The sequence below is a fragment of the Vombatus ursinus genome, unplaced genomic scaffold (assembly GCF_900497805.2).
Source record: "Vombatus ursinus unplaced genomic scaffold, bare-nosed wombat genome assembly UNPS02014942.1, whole genome shotgun sequence".
Taxonomy (NCBI): domain Eukaryota; kingdom Metazoa; phylum Chordata; class Mammalia; order Diprotodontia; family Vombatidae; genus Vombatus; species Vombatus ursinus.
In genome coordinates, this window is record NW_020954720.1 from 4,631,311 (window position 1) to 4,652,952 (window position 21,642).

General features: G+C 37.4%; 1 protein-coding gene across 16 annotated transcripts in view; it reads right to left on the reverse strand.

Annotated features, from left to right (window-relative positions):
- Positions 1 to 21,642, reverse strand: part of SCEL (sciellin) — a 149,391-nt gene that overhangs the window by 89,984 nt on the left and 37,765 nt on the right. For 14 of the 16 annotated variants that reach the window (XM_027844586.1, XM_027844579.1, XM_027844588.1 and 11 more), the window contains 4 exons: positions 14,936 to 15,004; positions 2,954 to 3,022; positions 2,263 to 2,301; positions 624 to 710 (listed from right to left, as the gene is read on the reverse strand). In XM_027844586.1, coding sequence (XP_027700387.1) covers positions 624 to 710; positions 2,263 to 2,301; positions 2,954 to 3,022; positions 14,936 to 15,004 — 264 coding nt within the window. The remainder of the gene's footprint in view (positions 1 to 623; positions 711 to 2,262; positions 2,302 to 2,953; positions 3,023 to 14,935; positions 15,005 to 21,642) is intronic. The other 2 variants (XM_027844587.1, XM_027844583.1) reach the window with 1 other exon arrangement.

Here is a 21,642-nt window from a genome sequence, read left to right on the forward strand (position 1 = left end):
TGTAAGTACAATACTAGTAAAGATTTTTTTCATTCTTTGGTACTTACATTCCTTGTTCCTAGCACTTAATAGACAATAAAGACATATTGATTGATTATTGATTGCCTAAGATCACTCATACAGTAATCGTAAAAGGCAAGCTTCGAACCCAAGGAATCCTAATCTGGAGCCACTGTTTATCCCCCTATACCATGCTGCTCAGAGATCTAGTCTAAACCCAACACACTGATTTTACAGATGAGGAAATTCAAGCCCAGAAGACTCAATGAAACACTCAGTTTCACATAGCTAGAGACAGATCCCAATCTAGAACTCGGGTTTTTTCTTCATAGCATAGTACTCCTCACGTGATTCCATACTTCCTCCCATTGGGCAGGAAATGAGGAGGGCAGCAATAGGTAGGTCATCACCAGGGCATGGATGGGCATTTGGGAGACACGGAAGACTATAAACATAGAGAAATTGGGAATGAAGAAGGGAGAGGAGAAGACACAAAGACAAACTTTAAATGTCCATCCCAGACAAGCCCAATTTGCACAATCAGGTAGAGAAGTACTTTGATATAGAAGTACAACTAAATTATCAGAAAAATATTTTCCCAATGATAAACAAACACTGAATACCTCTTTTTCTTTACAGGAGTTGTAACAGGAGTAGCAGCAGCAGTGGTGCTTGTCGTGGTGCTGGTATTCAAAGAAGCTCCAGGTGGTCTGTATTTCAAAAACAAAGGTTGCAGGTTTGGCTTTTGTTGTTGTTGTTGTTGTTGTTTTGAGAAAAGGTCATGGTTGATTATAACAATTGGGTTAGTGAGGAGGCCAAGATAAAGTAAGACCTCCTTATTTCTAGTCTTTAAACCCACCCTCTCTCTCAACCCCCAATATCTCTTAACACCAGCTACAGCACTTGGTCTCTTTACCTACCTTCCTTGAGAAACACTGATTTTACATTAAACATGATTGAAAATCACCACAAGGGTAGGTTGTGGAGTGGGAGGGGGAGGGAGAGAAAAAGAAAGATATTGGATAGTGATAGGAAGACTCCTAAATGAGCATCGACAACAAAAAATTAATGCACAAAAACAATAAGAAGTGAACAAGGGGCTAGGCACAAATAATCTTAATAGCTTGTTAATTTTTACATATTAATCATAAAAATTTCTTTAAAAGTAAGATTCATAACAAAAGTTTATATTTTCTTATACAATCTTCATGTTCTTTAAACATTGAAAGTTCTATTGTTTTAAAGGAAAGAAGGAAAATAAATTAATACTGAAGATTAAAATTTGGCCTGACAAGATCTTAACATATCTTCCATTCATACATTCTGGCCAATACCCATTTTATCTAAATGCTATAGTGTGCACCCCTTATAGACAACCATGATTATGGAATCCCATTTCCATTAATAAAAGAATTGCAGGGAAGTGAAGTCAAGTAGGAAGGAGGTAGTAGTGGTGGTGGCCAGGAACATCATGAAACTGAAAAGCATTAACAGTCAATGACCAGTAGAAAAGAGTGAGGAAGAAAGGGGAAGGGATCATAAGTTCATAGGCTCATAGATTTAGAGCTAGAAGGGATCTCATAGACCATCTAGTCTAAGCCCTTCATCTTATAGATGAAGAAACTGAGGTTTCAGGGAGGTTAAGTAATATACCCAAGGTCATACAGGTACTTAAGTATTATAGGTAGGATTTGATGGGAGGATAAAGGAAGGAGAGGAGGGGAAGGAGAAAAGAAGAAAATTAGGAAGGCGAGTGAAAGGAAAGAGAGGAGAGGAGGGCAGGGAAGGAAAGAGGAAGAGAAGAGAGGAGAGGAGGTAGGAGAAGAAGAGAGGGAAGGGGAGGACAGGCGGAGAGGAGAGGAGAGAGATGGAGAAAGAAGGAGAGGGAGAGAGAAAGCGGGAGAGAGGAGAGAGAAGGTGAGGGAGAGAGAAGAGAGAAGGTGAAAGAGAAGAAAGGAGAGAGGGGAATAGAGAAGGAAGAGAAGGAGAGAAAGAGGGAGAGAGGAGAGAGAGAGACAGAGAGAGGAGGGGGAGAGGGAGAAAGGGAGGGAAAAAGAGGGGGGAGAGGGAGGGAGGAAGGGAGAAAACAAATAGGAAGACAGAGAACCCAGATTTCATGTTTATTTAAAAATGTATTTATAAAAATGATCGTGTGAGTCTGAAGTTAATGTAGAAAGTAAGGGTAGGCAGTACCTTGAATATACATACAAAGAAACAGAGATATTGTACTCTAAAATATAGTTTCAGTAGAAATGTACATACGGCTTTGTTGCTTCTGATGTTCTGAATGTGGACAAGCCTCTGATGGGGGAAAAACATCAACATTTGAGAAATAAACAAGTGGCAACAAAGAATAATTAATACCATCTGTGTTATAATCATCCATATTTTGATTGTTCAATATAATGACAGGTTAGAAATTCTTTGAGTGGAGGAAGGAGGAAAGCACAAGTATTTAGATAAATACCAAGAGATGGCCTCCCTATCTTGGCTGTATCTTGTGAGAATCTCCAAAGAAGTCTTTTTTTTTTCCCTCCCCAAAAAAAGCTGCTTCTGTTTTTACCAAATGTCTTTATTTGCTGTGCAGCTGTGTTCAATCATTTTCCTTGGTAATGAGAACGTAAAATCTGCATTTACATGATTTTTTTGTCAATACTGTTGCTGCCAGAATGTCTTTTAAAGTAATATACATGCGGTAAATGTAACGAGCTCCAGAGCCGGACTCTCTTGATTTCCAAAGACCCCATGAAGTTTTCCTTTTTCTTTGGTCGTGGACCTGATATAAAGGCCATTCACTCTTGAACCTTCATATATTTTCTTACTACCAGAAACATGAATTATAAAAGACCTTATGGAATACATTTAATAAGAATGGAGCTTTACACAAAAGATAGGTAAGTCTGAGAAGAGTTATGTACTTGAACCTTTCCCCAAAGTTAGTAAATACATGTACCTATTAGTTAGTCGGTTATCCAAGGTATTGGCCTTATAAGTTTTAGCAGCATCATTTCTGTCTGAAATCCTTTATGAAGAAACATGAGACAAAAGTCTTGATAAGCATTCAGTTTGCAGTGCCCCTTTCAAATTCTCTTTTAAGCTAGAATCATTTAAAAACATCATTCTTCCCCAATGAGAATCATTTTAAAAAATTTAGTCTCTGTCCCTTTCCCTTTATGCTCCACCCCCAACCAGATGCAGGTCTTGTTCATTTTATTTTTGATAATTCAGTCACATCCCTCTCTGCTTTCATAGTCATAGACCTAACTCAGGCCTTCATTTTCTCTAGACTTGTATAATAACTTGATACTGTGCTCTATAGGAACCGAACAAAACTGTGAACCTAATCCCTTTCCTCTTTCCAGGGAGTATGAGGTGGTGTGATGGAGGCACCTGTAGTTAGTTGGTTAGTTAGTAGCTTAAATACCACTTGCCTTTTCAGAATTATCTCTCACTATTTCCCTTCATGTGCTCTATGGTCCAGCCAATCTAAATTACTCACTGTTTAATGAACACCTTCAATGCTTTCCTGCCTTTACTAATGCCATCCTTCATGCCTGGAATGCACGATCACCCTCCTCCTCTTCTATTCACCTGTTGAAATCCTTATATTTTCTAAGGCCTGATTTACTATGTCACCATGCCACATACTGGAGTCAGCATGAAAGCATGATATGTGTCTTGAATGCCACATCTGGCCAGTGAAAAAGGTCCTGGTATAAATATAGTACTATCAGGGAGAATGGGTGAAGAAATAGCTTTTTGGATCTCTCTCCTCCATTGTTCTCCTCTCATGCCCCACCTTTCTGACCACATACCTGCCCAAGATACCTTGCATATTGTATGAATACATATTTCAGTGAGAGGCAATTCTAAACTCAAATGTTACCCAGGACCAAAATAGGATTAAAAGGAACTAGGCCCAGAAAAATAAAATTATTTAAGGTCAGTCTGTAATCCTTGAACCAGTATCTGATAGACCACAATCTGCAATATAAAGTCTTCTGGTCCTTGAAGAACTTACTCAGTTGCTCTATAATAAACTTTTGTGCAGTCAATTAACTTGTGTAAGTAGAAAAGAAACAAATGTTTCCAAGGCCAAGCTAAAACAGGAATAAATGTGGCAGAACACAGAATACCTCTAATATATTCCTACAGTGAGAAAATGACAGAGGACAATGACATCTATGTATTTTGTAGCTTGAAAAAACTTTGTGGTTTGTCCTTCATTTATGAAGAAGACTATGATGTGACTTGCGATTGACTTTGATATGAGTGAGGGACGGTTGTGCAAAGTCACCAGCGTCACTTTCTCTTCCAGAGCTATCTGAGTCCAGTGACCAGATATTCATCAGGACAACTGGAGATGGCCCAGGATGCAGTGGGAAATCTTGGCCCTTTTAAGCTAGGGTCTTTTGAAGTTCTCACTTTGAGTGAAACAATGCCCATTCAGTGAATAGATTTCTTTAAGAAGTGAGTCAAAGGATGGCTCCTTTAATAAAAACAAAAAACACAAACACAAACAAACAAACAAAAAAAACCCCACAATCTGTGAGTAGTCCAAACTGCCTGAATGGGGACCAGGCTGGCCAGTTCCAGGTGGGCAACTCAGGTTCTCCTCCCCTCTTCTCCCCTCCCCTTAGGATGTTTTGTCCAAAGGAGGGTAAATTTTGATGGCCAAAAGCTATCTAGTTGACTTGGGATTAACTGGGTAGATTTCTTTCTCAAAGGCTAAGCTTTAAACTCAATTCACTCTGGATCTCATGGATTGGACAACAATAGGTTCCTGCCCAAGCACCACTTAATGGTTATTTTTTTGGGCCCTCCTGGCTCAGTGCATATGTAAATATTAACCGTTTCTCTTTTGGCCAGCAACCTTGAGGGTCTTCCCCTTCCAGTTTGATTTTTTTTATAAAAATTGGAAAAAATTCATAAAACTTAACAGTATAGGTAGGTGTGTCTTTTTCCTCCGTCATGCACTCTATCTCTTTCTTCTTGTTTGGAGAACGGTGGCATTGTGGTGATTCCCTTCCCTTCCCTCCCATCCCTTAGAGAGGGATGGGAGGGAATAGATATGCTCTGATTTTATAAATGCAGGATTTCAGGTTGATTCAGTAGGGCTCATGCTCTGAGTTTATCATGGAAATGACTATCTATTATAATAACTGACATTTATTTAGTGATTTAAGGTCTGCAAAACACTACTACACTTTTAAATTTAAACTTCAAAATAACCCTGTGAGGAAGCTGTTGGCATTAATTTCCCCATTTTACAGATCAGGAAACTAAGGAAGTTGTCTCTTTTTTCTCAAAGATCTTATGTTTTTAAGAACTTAAAATCTAAAAAGATTCCCTTGCTCCATTTGCCTAAATACAAATATAAATGCATTCCAGTTAGATTAGTCCAATGGAAAACAATTTGGAATTAAATAAGATTTGCTAAGCTCTTCATATCATATCCTCTAACTCAGCAATACCATTACTGGTAATATACCCCAAGGAGGTAAAACACAGAAAGACAAGTCCCACATATAACCAAAATATATAACACCTCTTTTTGTGGTATCACTAAACTGGAATGATAGTAGATGTCCATAGATTAGGGGATGGCTAAACAAATTGTAGTACATTAATATAATGCAATATTGTTTAGCAAAAAAGAACAACCATGAAGTATTCTTAAAAACCTGATAAAGAACAAAGAATGCACAATCAGGAAAACAATATACAAAATGACTACAATAATATCAAGGAAAACTACACTAGAAACAAGGCAACTGAACTAGGATTAAAAGCAATGACCAATATTGGCTCAAATGGATAAATTTCACATCTCTCTCCTTTTGGTAGTGAGATGAGACACTCCAGATATAGAATGTTTTTTTTTTTCTGTTGTTCAGTCATTTCAGTCATGTCTGACTCTTGGTGACCCTATTTGGAGTTTTCTCAGTAAAGTTACTAGAGTGGTTTGCCATTTCCTTCTCCAGCTTATTTTACAGATAAGGAAAATGAGGTAAGTAGGGTTAAATGATTTGCCCAGGATCATACGGATAATAAGTACCTGAGGCAGAATTTGAACTCAGGTCTTGCTGACTCCAGGCCCTACACTCTATCCAATGCACCACTTAGCTGCCCTCTAGAATGCTACACAAACTATTAGACTTAGTTGTTGTGTCAATTAATTTTTAACTTTATTTTGTTACAAGGAAAGATTTTATTAGTTCTTATATATGGCAAGGGGCAGGGAGGGCAGTGAGGGTAAGGGTGAATATTGGAAAATGTCTATATTATGGTATAAAAAACAAAAGCTCCCAGTGTCCCTATTAGACTATGGGCAAGCCACTTAACGTGTGTGTGCCTCAGTTTCTCTTTCTGTCAAATGAGAGAGTTAGACTAGATGTCCTCTGAAGTCCCTTATAAATCTATGATCTGATGATCCCAATAAAATTTTCCAAAAGCAAAGAAAAAATGTTCAACTTGACCCTGATCCAGGTCACATTGTTCTGTTCTATCTCTTCAAGATACTTTCCCTACAAATTGCAGCCTTTTCTTCTTCCCCTAATATTCTATATGTGTATATATGCCTCCTTCTTTTCATGAACTTAAGCCCTCCTCTTTTCCCTTCTGTGCTGGTCTCTTCTCTCTCTCTGAGAGTGGCATGTGTGCCTTACTTTTTGAACTTGATAAAGTTAACTTACTCAAGCAGGGTAGTTATCTCATTGAGCTAATTCCCATTTCTGTTGACAATGATTTATAGATTTATCCTCAGCTAAACTTTCCCCCAAAAGGAATCAAAACATATTTTCGTACTATATAGTAATACATTCACTTCCCTACTTCCAAAGGATGACCTATTATTATATAAATTATGGAGTATGATCTGCCAAGCTAAAATATTACAAGTTCATGGGACACTTGGAAAATGGTTAAAAGAAGCTCATGTTCACAAGAGCATCTTGGATAGTTCTGGTAGAAAATATAATTTTTAAAAAGATGAGTCTTATTAACACATGTCATTGCCTTCATGAAGCCTTCTCTCATCTCCCCAACCAGAAGTAATCTCTTCCTCCTCTGAATGGTAATGACATTCTCAGTCTCATATGACATCATTTATTTCTTGTTAGGAGAATGGTGGCATTGTGGTGATTCCCTTCCCTTCCCTCCCATCCCTCTCTGAGGGATGGGAGGGAATAGGTATGCTCTGATTTTCTAAATGCAGGATTTCAGGTTGATTCAGTAGGGCTCGTGCTCTGAGTTTATTATGGAAATGACTATCTATTATAATAACTGACATTTATTTAGTGATTTAAGGTCTGCAAAACACTAATACACTTTTAAATTTAAACTTCAAAATAACTCAAGAATCAGAGAAGGAAAATTACCCACTGCCACTCTCCAGGTACAAATTGAGCAGAGTTCAAAGGGCTCCTGTAGGTACCATACTTAGGTTTGCACTGGAGGCTTGGCAGATGGTAATTATTCACTTTCTGATCAGGCTGCTGCCACCAACCTGTCTACTCTGGTAACAGAGCTGCCCATTTTTTCCTTTATTATAATTGTATCCTTCTCTTATCTTTATCCTGTGATACTGGAAATTCCTTGAAGTCATAGATTATGACATTTAATTTTTGTTCCCTCAGCACCGATCAAAGAGGTTTTATACATGGTAAGCACTTGATAAGTGTTTGAGTGAGTAAAATTATTGTTAAGACCAGAAGTGGGGAACCTGCATCCTCAAGACCACATGTGGCCCTCTAGGTCCTCCAGTGTGGCCCTTTGACTGAATCCACACTTCACAGATTTGTCATTCTGTTTGGATGTTTTGAAAGTTTGGATTCAGTCAAAGGGCCACACTGGAGGACCTAGAGGCTCCACAAGTGGCCTCGAGGGCTCAGGTTCTCCACTCCTGATTCAGACCAGTCAGTTAATTAGCATTCATCTAGTGCCTAATATGTACCAAACACCATGCTAAGCACTGGAGAGTCAAAAAAAAAAGACAAAAGACAGCCCCTCACAAGTATGATGGAGATCACAATATAATGGGAAAGACAACATGAAAGCAATTGTGTACAAATAATATATGCAGAGCAAACTGGAGATAATCAATAGAGGGAAGGCGTTAGCATTAAGGGAGAACAAGTAAAGTTTCCTGTAGAAGATGGATTTTTAGTTGGAACTAAGCCAGTTCAGTTAGCAATCAGGATGATTAGAAATTTTCCTAGCAACAAAAATGATAAAGACTCCATTTAAAAGTATTCTTTCAGATTCTCCATTAACTCAATCACCATCCTCTATGAAGATATTTTGGCATAAAAACTGATGTTGTAACAGATTTAGAGTAGGAAGGGGAGTCAGGGATCATCTTCTCTGATTAACTTACTTAATAAAGATCTGTTTGCTTAAATTCATGCACCTTATAAAGCAAGATAAACAAATGACCCATCAAATATTTTTTCTTGTTTTCAGATAAATGATAAAGGCAACTTCTCCAACACCTTTATTCAACTCTCCAAGGAAAACCACTGCCCAGTTGACTGCAGCTAGAATGTTGGATCAAATCTAAAAAAATGAAACTTAATAAGGATAAATGAAAAGCCTTAAACTTGGATTTTGAAAATTCTTTTCACAACTACAAGATGAGAGGCATGGTGAGACATATTTATATGCAAAAGATTTTTGTAGGTTTTAATGTGCTACAAGCTCATGAGTCAACAGTGTGATGTTGTATAGCACCAAAAGGCTAATGTGATCTTGGACTATTAAGGGATGCATAATGCACAGGAGGAGCAAAATGCAAGTCACACTATATTCTGCCCTGATCACACTCCATCTGACATATTGTGTTCAGTTTTAGACACAAAGTTTTAGGAAAAACATCAAGTCAAATGGAGACTACCCAGAGGAGACTGACTGGGATGTTAAAGTGACTAAAGAAAATGTCGTATGAGAATTGACTAAAGTGACTGGATATGTTTTTTGTTGTTGTTGTTCAGTCATTTTCTGTTGTATTTGACTCTTCTGATCCCATTTGGTGTCAGACCACCAGAGTGGTTTGCCATTTCTTTCTCCAGCTCATTTTATAGATGAGAAAACTGAGGCAAAGAGGGTTAAGTGACTTGCCCAGGGTCACACAACTAGTCAATGTCTGAGGCCAGATTTGAATTCAGGAAGATGAGTCTTCCTGACTCCAGATCCAGCACTCTATCTCTCCCTGCCTCTGGATATGTTTATCCTATGGATAAGAAGCCTGGGAGGGGGATAGAGCTGTCTTCAAGAATTTAAAAGAACTGCCAAAAGGGCTTGGACTTTTTCTGTTTGGCTTGGAGGGCAGAAGCAGGAACAATTGGTGAAAGTGGCAGAGATGCGATGTTGACCTAATGTTAAAAAAAAAAAAGAATTTCCTAACAAAGCTACCCAAAAGTTGAAAGGGCTTCTTTAGAAGTAATGGGATCATGCTTACTATATCTCATCTGTCATTTAAGTTGAGAAGGATTCTTGTTCTTCTATAGATTGAACTGGCTGGTACCTGAGGTTGCTAGCAAATCTGAGATACTGTGATTCTTCCATTCTGTGATACTCACTGGGTATAGTCAATCATAAAGTTCCAAGTCAGTCAATTAATTAACCAGTATTTACTAAGCACCATCTAATGCCAAGCACTGAGCTAGTACTAGGGATACAAATAAAAAATGAGGTAGTTCCTGCCTTCAAGGAGCTTCCATGTTTATGGGGGAATACTGTAGGATCTACTCACACTCTGTCTACCATAATTCATTTAAAAATGTCTGAGTTGTGGTCTCTATGAACCTTTCATAATATATGTATAGGAATAGAAATAGAGACTGGAACTATAATTTCATTGATATAGAGTACTCCCAGTAGGGAAATTTCCTCTACTAATGCAGGCTGGCAACTTCTCTACAACTTTTGGTCTTGGAGAGTTTCCTAAAGCACTAAGAAGTTCAATTAGTACTCTTTCATATTTGTCCAGTGTCACATTACCAGTATGTGTCAGAGGCAGGACACAAAACCTGGTCTTCTCAGCCCTGAAGCTGGCTTTCTATCCATGATACCATATTTCTCATTATGTGCATAAGGTCATATTTTGCTTTTTTTTAATTAATAATTTTTTTCATAATTTTGCTCTTAGAATTTTGCAACTTAAAGGACTTTCCTTCTGCACTCTGAGGAAAATAAGTGAATATTTAAATATGTAAATGAACACACTCATACATAGCTATATTATTAAGTAAGGCCCTTACAATAATCCTGGTAGGATCTTTTGTGCCTTAGAAGTTTATTTCCCCTCTCTTATGGAATCTAAGTTAGCACTTCACCTGTAGAATCCCAAGAAAAAAACCCACTAATATCTCTATGTTGTCTTTGACCTTTCATTTGAAAGAATAACTCAAGACCATTCTTCTGGCATTTACCAGATAATTTAAACTCTCTAGGAAGATTTATGTCCACATCACTTGGTATGTATCCTCAAGTATTAATCGTCCCTTTTTTAAAATTTTTGTTTTTGTTTTTACCCCCTAAAACTAATTGAGAAAGTCTCTCCTTCTTTTATCAATAATAACCTCACAGATAATTTGTCCATCTGGCCTAGATGTACCCATAACATCTAGTGTCATAAATAAGACTGTCCCTATCTACTTTGTTAGCCAACCTTGAGTAAGTCAGGAGATATTTCACTTTCATGGTCCCATACCCCTCAATTAATCACTGAATTCAAAGATCTGAAAGCTGAGGTAAGAGATAATACATTGTTCCCCACCAATCACCATCCTGGGACCCTCAAAAAATATGGAGTATCTCCAACATGTATTAGAGATGAGATTTTTTTTCTAAACAAAAAGGAAAAGCTGGAGAGTCATCTATGAAGTTGTCATTCCACCATTCCAATTGGGACTTGGATTTGAAAGACTGCAGCATCCTGATCCTATCTCTAGCCCTCCTAAGGCTATAGGAAATACACTTTAATAAATATTTTGTTGGATAAGTCTTGTGAATGAGCCTTTCCCTTTTCTCCTTAATATATATGCTGAGTTGCCACGCAATCGCTCATTTGGAGAGGCCTTTTCCACTAAATGTAGGAATTCACATGGAGAGTCCTCAACTGCAGTGATTGCTTCCTAATTCAAAGATACAGCACTTATTGAAAGAAGAGGTGGCCAGAGAAAGGAGTTTTAGTCTAGGCAGTCATAGAGACAATGAATAGAGGTATAAAATCATATATTATCTTGCCCTTTCCATTAGCAATGGTAATATTGATTTGATTATTGTTCCCTGGGCAAGACATGCAAAGAGAAGCAGATTAGGTAAGGGGCAGTGGAATGGATGACAAGATAGTCATGAGAATTCCAATGGATGGCTGAATAGAGTAAAGGATGGTCTGTGATGGTGAGATATAGAGCTGATGTGAGATTTGACTTATTCACCCTCTAATCCAGGCAGTTCTATTCCAAGAACAAGTCTCAAAGAGGAACAGATGAATATCTCTCCATGTGCTCCACAAGAGTAGCGTGAGACTTTGCCAAATGTTTTGCAAAAATCTAAGTAAATTATATTATCTGATTAGCTAACATAGGAATGCCATCAAAGAGGAAGTAAAGCTAGTCTGGTATGACCTATCATTCATGAAGCCATGATGGTGATGGCTTCTTATGATTCATCATTTCTTTATTTTCTACAGGATCATTATCCAGTTGGGCAATGCAGCTCCTTCATTCTATCTTCCTTCCCTTCCCTTCCCTTCCCTTCCTTTCTTTTCCTTTCCCTTCTCCTTTTCCTACCCTTTACCCTTCCCCTTCTTCCTCTGTCCACATAGGGTATCATACCCTTTCCTGCCCAAAGAAATGTAAATCACTGAAACCTCTAAGGCATCTTGGATTTAAGGGCTGGATTTCTTTCTTAAGAATCCTGCCTTAAACCCAAATCGCTCTGGCTCTCCTAGGTTAGCCAAGAATAGGTCCCAGACCAAGCCCACAGGGTCATTGTTTGGGCCCTGATTACTCAGAATGAATGTAAATAGCAATTGTTTCTGTTTTGGCCAGAAAATTGTTTCTGTTTTGGTCAAGGTCTCCCACGGCATCTGGAGCCATCTCCAGTGTCCTGATATATATCTTGCCACCGGACCCAGATGGCTCTGGAGAGAAAGTGAAGCTGGTGACTTTGCATAGCCCTTCCTCACTTAAATCCAATTCACTTGCAAGTCATAGTATGACTTTCCTGATGTCATGGTCCTCACAAGGGACAAATAACATTAGCAACAACAAGATGATTAACCATCCCGTTAATAATACATTATGGAATTTTGCCAGTAATCCAAATTCACTGACCTATATCTTCCAGACTTCTCTCCTCTTTTTAAAAAAAAATTAGAACACTTGCCTTTCTCTGGTTCTGAGACACTTTTCCTACTTTTTTATGAACTTTATTTTGTTTTCAAAAGTTTTATTGATGCTTTTTGCTTTTAAATCCTATTCAATTCTAAATATAAATTACTCACTCCCCTCCCCAGATCATCCATGACCTTTCAAAGATCATTGACCAAGGCTCAACAAACTTATCTACCAGTTCTTATATTCCCCTAGGACATAATTTGTCTAGGCCTGATAACTTGAATTCACTAAAGGAATCTAGGTGCTCTCATATCTCCCTGCTCATCTCATGTTTTAAATCCCTGTGAGCCACCTTTTTATTCCAGCTCAAAGGTTGACATCCAAAGTAAAAAACAAAACAAACAAATGAAAAAAAGAAAAAAGAAGCAAAAGAAAGTTGAGAAGTTCTCTATTTTTTGTCATCTGCTATTGTTGTCCCGTGCTGCCACTACCTTTCCCCTGCAAGCAATTCTCCTTCCTTGATACTGACCAAGATAGCTAAAAAGCAACAATAATCTTTTTGTTGTTCTTATCATCCCTAAATGGCTTTTCCTCATTCTGACACTATTCTTACAGGAGTACTCGTATTCATCTTCCATTCACTGCTCTTGCTTCCACCTTTTACATATGTCCTCTTAAAAAACTTAAGTTGGTCAATGAGTTTCTTGAGCAACTGTATGAAACTTTTTAAACAACTCCTTTTTCTCATCATACTTAGCTTATTTGGACACAGAGGACAGAGAACTCAACCTGGAGTTGATCCCAGTTCAAATCTGGCCTTGGACTCTTGTGTGATCCTGGGCAAGTCAATTAACTTCTATTTGCCTCAGTTTCCTCATCTGTAAAATGGGGATAATAATAGCCTGCTTTACAGGGTTGTTGTGAGAATCAAATGAGATAATAATTGTAAAACCCTTAGCATAATGCCTGACATATAGCATAGTAAGTGCTATTTAAATGTTCATCATCATTATTATTAAGAACTTTTCATCCTCAAGCATTTAAACACTAATAGGGCAGAACCAGCTTTTCTTGGAATTTGAACCAATATAGTCTGCAATAGGAGTTACAATGAACAATCACAAGTAACCCGTACACAGGCTTTTGACCTTTGTTTGTCCTAACACTCTCCAAAGAGGCCAAACAAGGAGTGAAAAGAACTACTTGTACTTTCTCTATCAAACACTAGGGGTCTCTGTACCCTATGTTACAGTTACTGAAACAATAGGTTCCAATTTTTAAAATGAATGTCTCTTATCCTTCCTACAGATTGGAATGAATCTTTTGTATTATTAAATGTAGTGGCTCCATAAAATAGATGCACAGAAACTGCAGTTTGTCCCATAATCAAGATGGAAACATCAAAGTTGTTAGGAGAGAGATGAGGCTATCTGTCCACATAGGTGGAGAAGAAAGAGCAGATACAAGGATAGATGGAGAAAGAAGTACAGGGATTTCTCAGATATAGAATTTATGCATTATAACTGAACTAATCACTCCTAACTCACTGTAGTTTTCCCTAGCTACATTCAGGCTACATTTTCTCCCTCCAAATTGCATATAAATTTATTGTTAGCATGAAATAAGAGGTAACATTCAGTCTCATGGATAAATCATGAGCTTTTTCAAGCAGAATGTCACATGTTCAGTGTACCTTAACTATTGGAAATAAAGCTTTAGAAAAAAAAATAAAATCAATAAATATAACAACAGCTTATGTGCAATCCATAGTCATCACTAGTATTTATATAGTACTTTAAGCATTGCAATCAATCAATCGGTAATCATTTATTAAACACCTATTCTGTGCTGGCACTATGCTTAGGACTGGAGATACAGAAATAAGCAAAGATAGTCCCTGCCCTCAAGGAGCTTAGATTCTAATAGGGGAAACAACATGCAAACAAATATATACAAAGCAAACTATATGCAAGATAAGTAGGAAATTATCAATAGAAAGACTAGAATTAAGAGGGGTTGAAAAAGTCTTACTGTTGGAGTTAGGATTTCAGTTGGTACTTAAAGGAAACCAGTGAGGTCAGTGGTCAGAATGGAGGAAGGAAAGTATTCCAGGCATGGGAGACAGACAGAGAGAATGCCCAGAGTCTTTTTCATGGAACAGCCAAGAGCCCAATGTCATTTGATTGAAGAGTGTGTATCAGGAAGTAAGGTGTAAGAAGACTGAAAAAATAGAATATATAAATGGCTTCAAATGCCAGAGAAAATATATTTGCTCCTAGAGGCAATAGAAAGCCCCTAGAGTTTATTGGGTTGGAACAGGGAAATGACATGATTGGACCTGTGATTTTGGAAAATCACTTTCTTTAGATAGATTATCTCATTTGATCTTCACAACAACCATTTATTATAAACACTATTTTATCCCCATTTTAGAGATTAGGAAACTGAGATGGAGAGGTTAAGTGGTTTCACAGGATCCCATGGCTAGAAAGTGTCTGAGGCAAAGTTTAAACTTAGGTCTTCTTGACTACAAGTCTAAAATCAGAATGTATTATATTCTAAACACATTGTACATGTTTAAAGCAACTTACCTGTCTAAAGTATCATCAGATCTGTACCGAGAAATTGTGACTTTGTTCTCGTCCCTTTCATTTTCACTCCTATTGCCAAAAGAGTACATCAAAAAATTAATAAAATAACAAAAATGATTCAAAAACTGTCATGCATTGTGGGGTAAAAACCGCTATATTAAAGTAGATAAAAGATACCATATTAACATAATTAGAGTTGGGAAAAACTTCTGTGAGAGACACACACCTACCTGGATGCTTACTCAAACATCCATTAAGTTGTCAACCACTTTGTCCTCATCCTTTTCACTGTCATATGATGACCTCAAGGACATTCAGATTTTTCTTTAATAATTTTAGCCTTTGGCTCCTCTTTTTTTTTTTCAGTTCCTCCCTTGCTATCATCCTCCTTTTTCAGGAATTGAAATATACATACTGATTTACATTTTGACAATCCTAACATTTAACTCTTTAGTGTCTATCTTGGCTCCACAGACTTCCATTTCAGCTACCCATCAACAAATAATAACAATGTTAGCTCAAGTTTACATAATGCTTAAAGTTTTGCAAAGTGTTTTACATAGATTATCTCATTTGATCATCACAATAATCCTATGAGATAGGTGTATTATTAGCCCATTTGACAGATGAAGAAACTGGGGCTCAGAGAAGTTGACTTGTCCATAGACACAAAGCTAAGGAAGTGACTGAGTTGGCATTTGAAACTAGCTTCTCTGATTCAGAATTTGAGCACAGGAAGGAACCTAGACGTAAAAGGAAACTTTGCTATAAAATATTTGACAAATGTCCATTCATCCTCTGCTAGGTGGGATCCACTTCCTCTCAAGTGAGCCCACTGAACTTTTGGACAGCTCCAACTGTTGAGTATTTTTTTTTCCTGACATTAAACCTAATTTTTCTTTTTTGAAAGTTCTACCCATTGCTCCTAGTTCTGTCTTCTATGGCCAATCAGAATAAGTTTAACCACTCCTTCATGATAGCCTTTCAAATACTTGTAGACAGCTATCATGTCCCCCCCACTCAAATCTTCTCCAAACTAAACATGCCCAGAGCCTTCAACCAAACTTATGACTTGCATTCAAGGCCCTTCACCATTTTGGTTGCTCTCTTCTGGAGAATCTCTGACTTACCAAAAAGTTTTCTATTCATTATGCCATCTTATCATCCTTTAGAACTGCTCTACCTTCAAAAGTCTGAACTAGTTACACATTGGTAAATGTTTAATAACCAGCTCTCCTCCCCCCAAAAATACTGTTATGTTTAATCTACATTATTAATATTTTCTCCATCATTTTCTTAAGTCTAGATAATTAACAAAGCAATAAATCAAGCTCTGATTTGTAGTATTTGCTGATTTCTGAGGTGGAAATGCTCACACTGAAAATTTAGCAATTTTTTTTTGCACATGAAACTGCAAATCTATTATGTACAACTTGCTATTCCTTTTAAATATGTAATAAAGTTATCATGTAAATTTCTTTTTTTTCTTTTTTCTCTTCCCTCCTCTCTTAGAGATACACACAAATATTTGTGTATAAATATGTGTGTGTATGTATAATCATTCTACACATACTTCTTTTTATCAGTTTCTTTTAAACTGGCTCTAGCACACCCATGAGCTGAATTCCATCTCTTATTTTTCTATCTCTCCCATTTTCTTTCTTTTTTTTTTCTTAGTGAGGCAATTGGGGTTAAGTGACTTGCCCAAGGTCACACAGATATATCGCTCCCATTTTCTAACAAATAAAGTCTGTTCCAAAATTTTTTCACTCTCCTCTATGATCTATGATGTTCTAGACAAAATAGGAGGAGAGGTTGTTGGGGTGGTAGGAATGAAGATAGGATTTTAAGAAGAGTGAAAGGGATATTGAAAGAAATCAAGTCCAAACTCCTTATTTTAAAAATGAGAAGGGCAGCTAGGTGGTGCAGTGGATAGAGCACTGGCCCTGAAGTAAGGAGGACCTGAGCTCAAATCTGTCCTCAGACCAAACATTTGATACTTACTAGCTGGGTGACCCTGGGCAAGTCACTTAACCCCAATTGACTAAAAAAAATAAATAAAAATAAATAACAATGAGGAAACTGAGCTCCTGAGAGGTTAAGTGATTTGCCTGAGCTTACAACTATGAAGTTGTAGAACCAGGTTCAACCTTTAAGTCCAAATCCAGGGCTTTTCCTACTACTTCCTACTGTCTCCCTAAGCGTGAGTACTTTCAACTTCACTCTCCATGCCTTTGGACTTCTCTTTTTTTTTATCCATTCCTTTCTCCTTCTCTCCTATAGAAAGATAATATGACTCTTTCCAAAAGCTAACCTCTCCACATGTACCCTTGCTTCCAACCACTTTTGAGCCCTCAATTCATCAAGCATTCCTTTTTTTTTCAAACATCCTTACATTCTCCCTTTCTTCTAGCTTCTCCTCATCCATATAAAAGTATACTCAAGTCTTCCTCATAAAGAAAAAAAAATGACTTTTCTTTTATTTGTTACTATCCCTTCAAGCTCCCACTCCATCTCTTTCATCCTCTTTATTGCTAAACTTTCAGAAATGTTATAAATAAAAGTTCTAAGATATGTGCTGATACTTCCTAACCATCTACTTACTCACCAACCCTTTGTAACCAGGCTTCAGCCCTTGCTGTTCTAATGATATTGTTTTCTCAAAGGTCACCGATTTCCTACTACTTGCCAAATTAATTAGGCTCTTTAGTCTTCATCTTCCTTAGTATTTCTGTATTTTCTGACACTGTTTATTATATCCTTCTGCATGCTCATTCTTTCTTTGGTTTCCATTTCACTGCAGTCTCCTGAATCTCCTACTTCTCTGATCACTTCTCTCTTTCATTGGTTCCTCTTCTTGCCCCAACTCCCTTAGATGATGGAGCTCTTTCAGAGTTCTGTCCTTGGCCTTCTTCTCTTTTCTCTCTGTGCTCTCTTTCTTGCCAATCTGATCCGCTTCCATTACTTTAACCATTCTCTCTCTGAAGACAACTCTCAAACCTGTATCTCTAGTCCTAAGGTCTGTCCTGAGTCATAGACCTATGTTTCTAGCTCTTCACCAATTATCTCAGTCAGAATGTCCATAATCACCTCAAATGCAACATATGCAAAGCATAACTCATCATCTACCCTCCTCCCCCAAACCTGTTCCTCCTCTTGGCTTCCCCATTCCTAGGAATAACACCATTATTTTCACAACTGCCTAGGCTTGAAAGCTTTGAGTCACTTTTTGACTCTTCCCTCTCACTAATCCCTCAGTTCAAGCATTTGCCAGGTCCTGTCAATTTTACGTCTTCAATGTCTCCTTCATTTATACCCTCCTTTTTAAGAACGATAATTCCCACATAATAGTGGTTTGAGGTATACCAAGTGCTTTCTTCACAACACCTGGCAGATAGGTAGCATAAGTATCATTATCCCCATGGTAACCAGAGACTGACACTTGTACAGACCTTATCAGCTTGATTGACTGATGTAATTCTCCATGTAGACAGGCTGACTATGCAGGAACTGAGCTAAGTCTTCAACCTATTCTTCCCCCTGAAGAGAAGGTATAGGAGAGAGTATTCCCCCAAGTATTGGAAGAAATATTTGTATTTTATTCTTGCTAAGTATTCAAGGTAAACACAACTTTTTAAAAGCTAATTGATGTTAAGTGGTTAAATGGAACTAAGGCACTAGTCATTGGCACCTAACAATAGAGGGATCTCTGCTGGCAAGGACTTGAGTTAATGATAATAGAGAAAAAAAAGAGTCTTGAACACTCAAGAGGAAATATAGCCAGCCTGGCTCTGGAAGCTGGAGCCATAGTAAACTTACTGCCATTTTACAGGTGACAAAACTTGGTTCAGAAAGTTTAAATGATTTATCTGAAAGGACACAGTAAATGGCAGAGCCTGAATTGAAACCCAGTTTTTACAATTCTCAGTACAATGTACATTCCACTATGCAATGCTGATTTTCATTCTATTCTCACTGCAATTGCCGTAATTCAGGCATATATTATCTCTCACCTGGCCTAATTAATTAGCTTTTTAGCTGGTTCCTCTGCCTCCAGTTTCTCTCCACCCATAAATCATCCTACTTACTACATCCGGATTAATAATCTTCCTAAATTATATCCTAATCTTTTCATTCCACTGCTTAAAGTCTTTCAATGGCTTTCCACTGACTAATGAATTAAGTTCAAATATACTCCATTACCCAATTAACTCACCTATCCAACCTTACTTAGTGCATACTGCTTCTCTCTTTATATTCTACAATTCAGTCAAGTTGGACTATTAACCATTCTCTGAACTCAACTCACATATTTCCATCTCTTATCCCTTTTCCTTTACTGTTTTTTATTCATGAAAATTACTTTCTCCCCATGCCTGCCTCTTAACATCCTACTTATCCTTTAAGGCCCAGCTCAAATACTGTTCCATTCCGGAATCTTCTAATTTCTGTATCTAGACACATCTCCCTCTCAACTCTCTTGGCACTTTTGTCTTTTTTTTAACCTCTTTAATGTTTTTCCCCCACATTTTACTTATTATCATAGATATTTTTGTATATCTCTTACCTTCCATACTAGATCTTCAACTCTTTCAAGGCAAGAATCTATGTGTTAGCACCTAGCAAGGGGCCCTGCATATAGTAGGTGCTTAATAAATATTTATCATTTCATGAATTAGAATGAATTAAATGAATGAATTTAAATGAATTAAATATAACTGAATAGAATAAAAAAGAAATAATACTCCCTAAAGTAAAGATCCATATTTCTACACCAACATTTCCCCAGAGTTGTTATATAGCCGCAAGTCATGGCACACTATACTATCCAAAGAACTGAAATTGAAGATCACTTAAGGGGCAGTGTCAAGATGCATGGTGGATTAGGGTAGGTTGTAACATTTCACAAACAAGAAATTTTAAAGGAAAGGTTTAAAGAATGCCATGAAATAAATGGACAGGCAAAAAAGAAGAGTATCTGGTCATATGGCATTAGCAAGAGATTACCATTTGGCAGCCCACATTCCATTGATATCCTTATAATGTCAAGAATAAGTTAGGAAGATGCCCAGCATTTTGAGTGAGCCTCCTTTGCTGCACTTTTGAGAGGACAAGAACAACAGTGGCATAGGGTAGGAATGCATAGATAGATTTCTGTCTGCATTGCTGGAGGGCATACCCACATCAGTGAGATAACAAATTCATTTGAGTGTTTGAGAATAAGAAAAAATGACAGCCAACCTAACTATGCTAATAGAGGAATCCTTTCTGTACCCAATTATCTAAACCACAATGTGACATATGCACATTGGGAATCAGAATATGCAAATCATATAACATAATATGCAAATTGGACAATAGCTAATATATATTATTGTCAGTGTTGTTAATTACTGTGTAATAAAATCTTTTTTCCTGGCAATCAACTATCTTGTACAGGCAGACATTTTGCTACCATACAATCTAGTGTTGGGGGCAAAATAGCTACTTCTCCATATTATATTTGATGCACCTGAAAAATCTAAATGGCAAATAATAGGTGATTTAGCATTAATTCATCATATTTTACTGGTAGTTCTTAGTGGGTAATGGAAAGAGGCATGGTGGATATTAGCAGGCTGAAACATTTTACCATCAACTCCTTTGTGCAAGAAAGGTGCATAAAATATATCATCCAAGATAAGTATGACCAGAAAGGAGATGGGTCATGGATAATAAAAAGATAGTCCAAGTGTTGTCTACCAAGTGGTAAAAGTATTAGAAGCCAGTCCTCCACCATGTCAGAAACATGAATCCTCTATAGAAGATTTAAAGGATATGACAGAAAAATGCACTTTTAAGCATTTATTATGCACCCACTGTTTGCAAATATGAGAGACGGATAGAGAGCTGACTCTGAGGCCAGGAAGTCCTGAATTCAAATCCTGCCTGCCTCTGACATACATTTTGACTCTGAGCAAGTGACTTAACCTCTCAGTTCTCTGGATAACTCTTTAACACTACAAGTTGAAGAAAAGGTACTGACTTACATTAGTAAAAGAATCACATAGGAATTCTCTATTCTAATGAAATCACAGGCCCTTAACCTTTTGGCTAGCCACTGTGCTGTGGGCTGAGGCCACAAAGACAAAAATAAGATAGTCCCTGACCTCAGGAAGCTTATATTCTACTAGGAGGATGGGGCATGAAGGCTTTGCTATTTGCACTTGCAAAGGGTGCACCCATGCAGATGAAATCACAGATCCATTTAATAAATGGATAATTAAGAGCAACAGGAAAAGAAAGCCATTTAGGAAATTATTTCAGCATGCAATCAGTTTATTTTTCAGATCACCTTTTGAAGAAGCTACTAAAAGATATTAGCTGAAAATGAGATATGCACACAAAATGTTCTAGACCTAAATGAAAAACTTTAAATTAATGTTGTTGATTATGGGCCACCTATCCAAGAGTTTTGAAATAACTGCAAGTAAAATCGGGGGACCAATAACCAAAATGTGTAAACTGCCATTACAAATGGTCACTGATCATTGCACAGACCTACTTGGAGAAAACGTGTAAAGAGAAATCGGGCACTGAGAATTCTTTGTGGGGATGAGTAAGCTCATAGACGAAGGAGAATATTGTATTCAGCCTAGTTTGATAACATTAAAAAGCTGAGGAATAGCTAGTTAGGCAGTTAAGTGATGAAGTGGAGAAAGTATAGG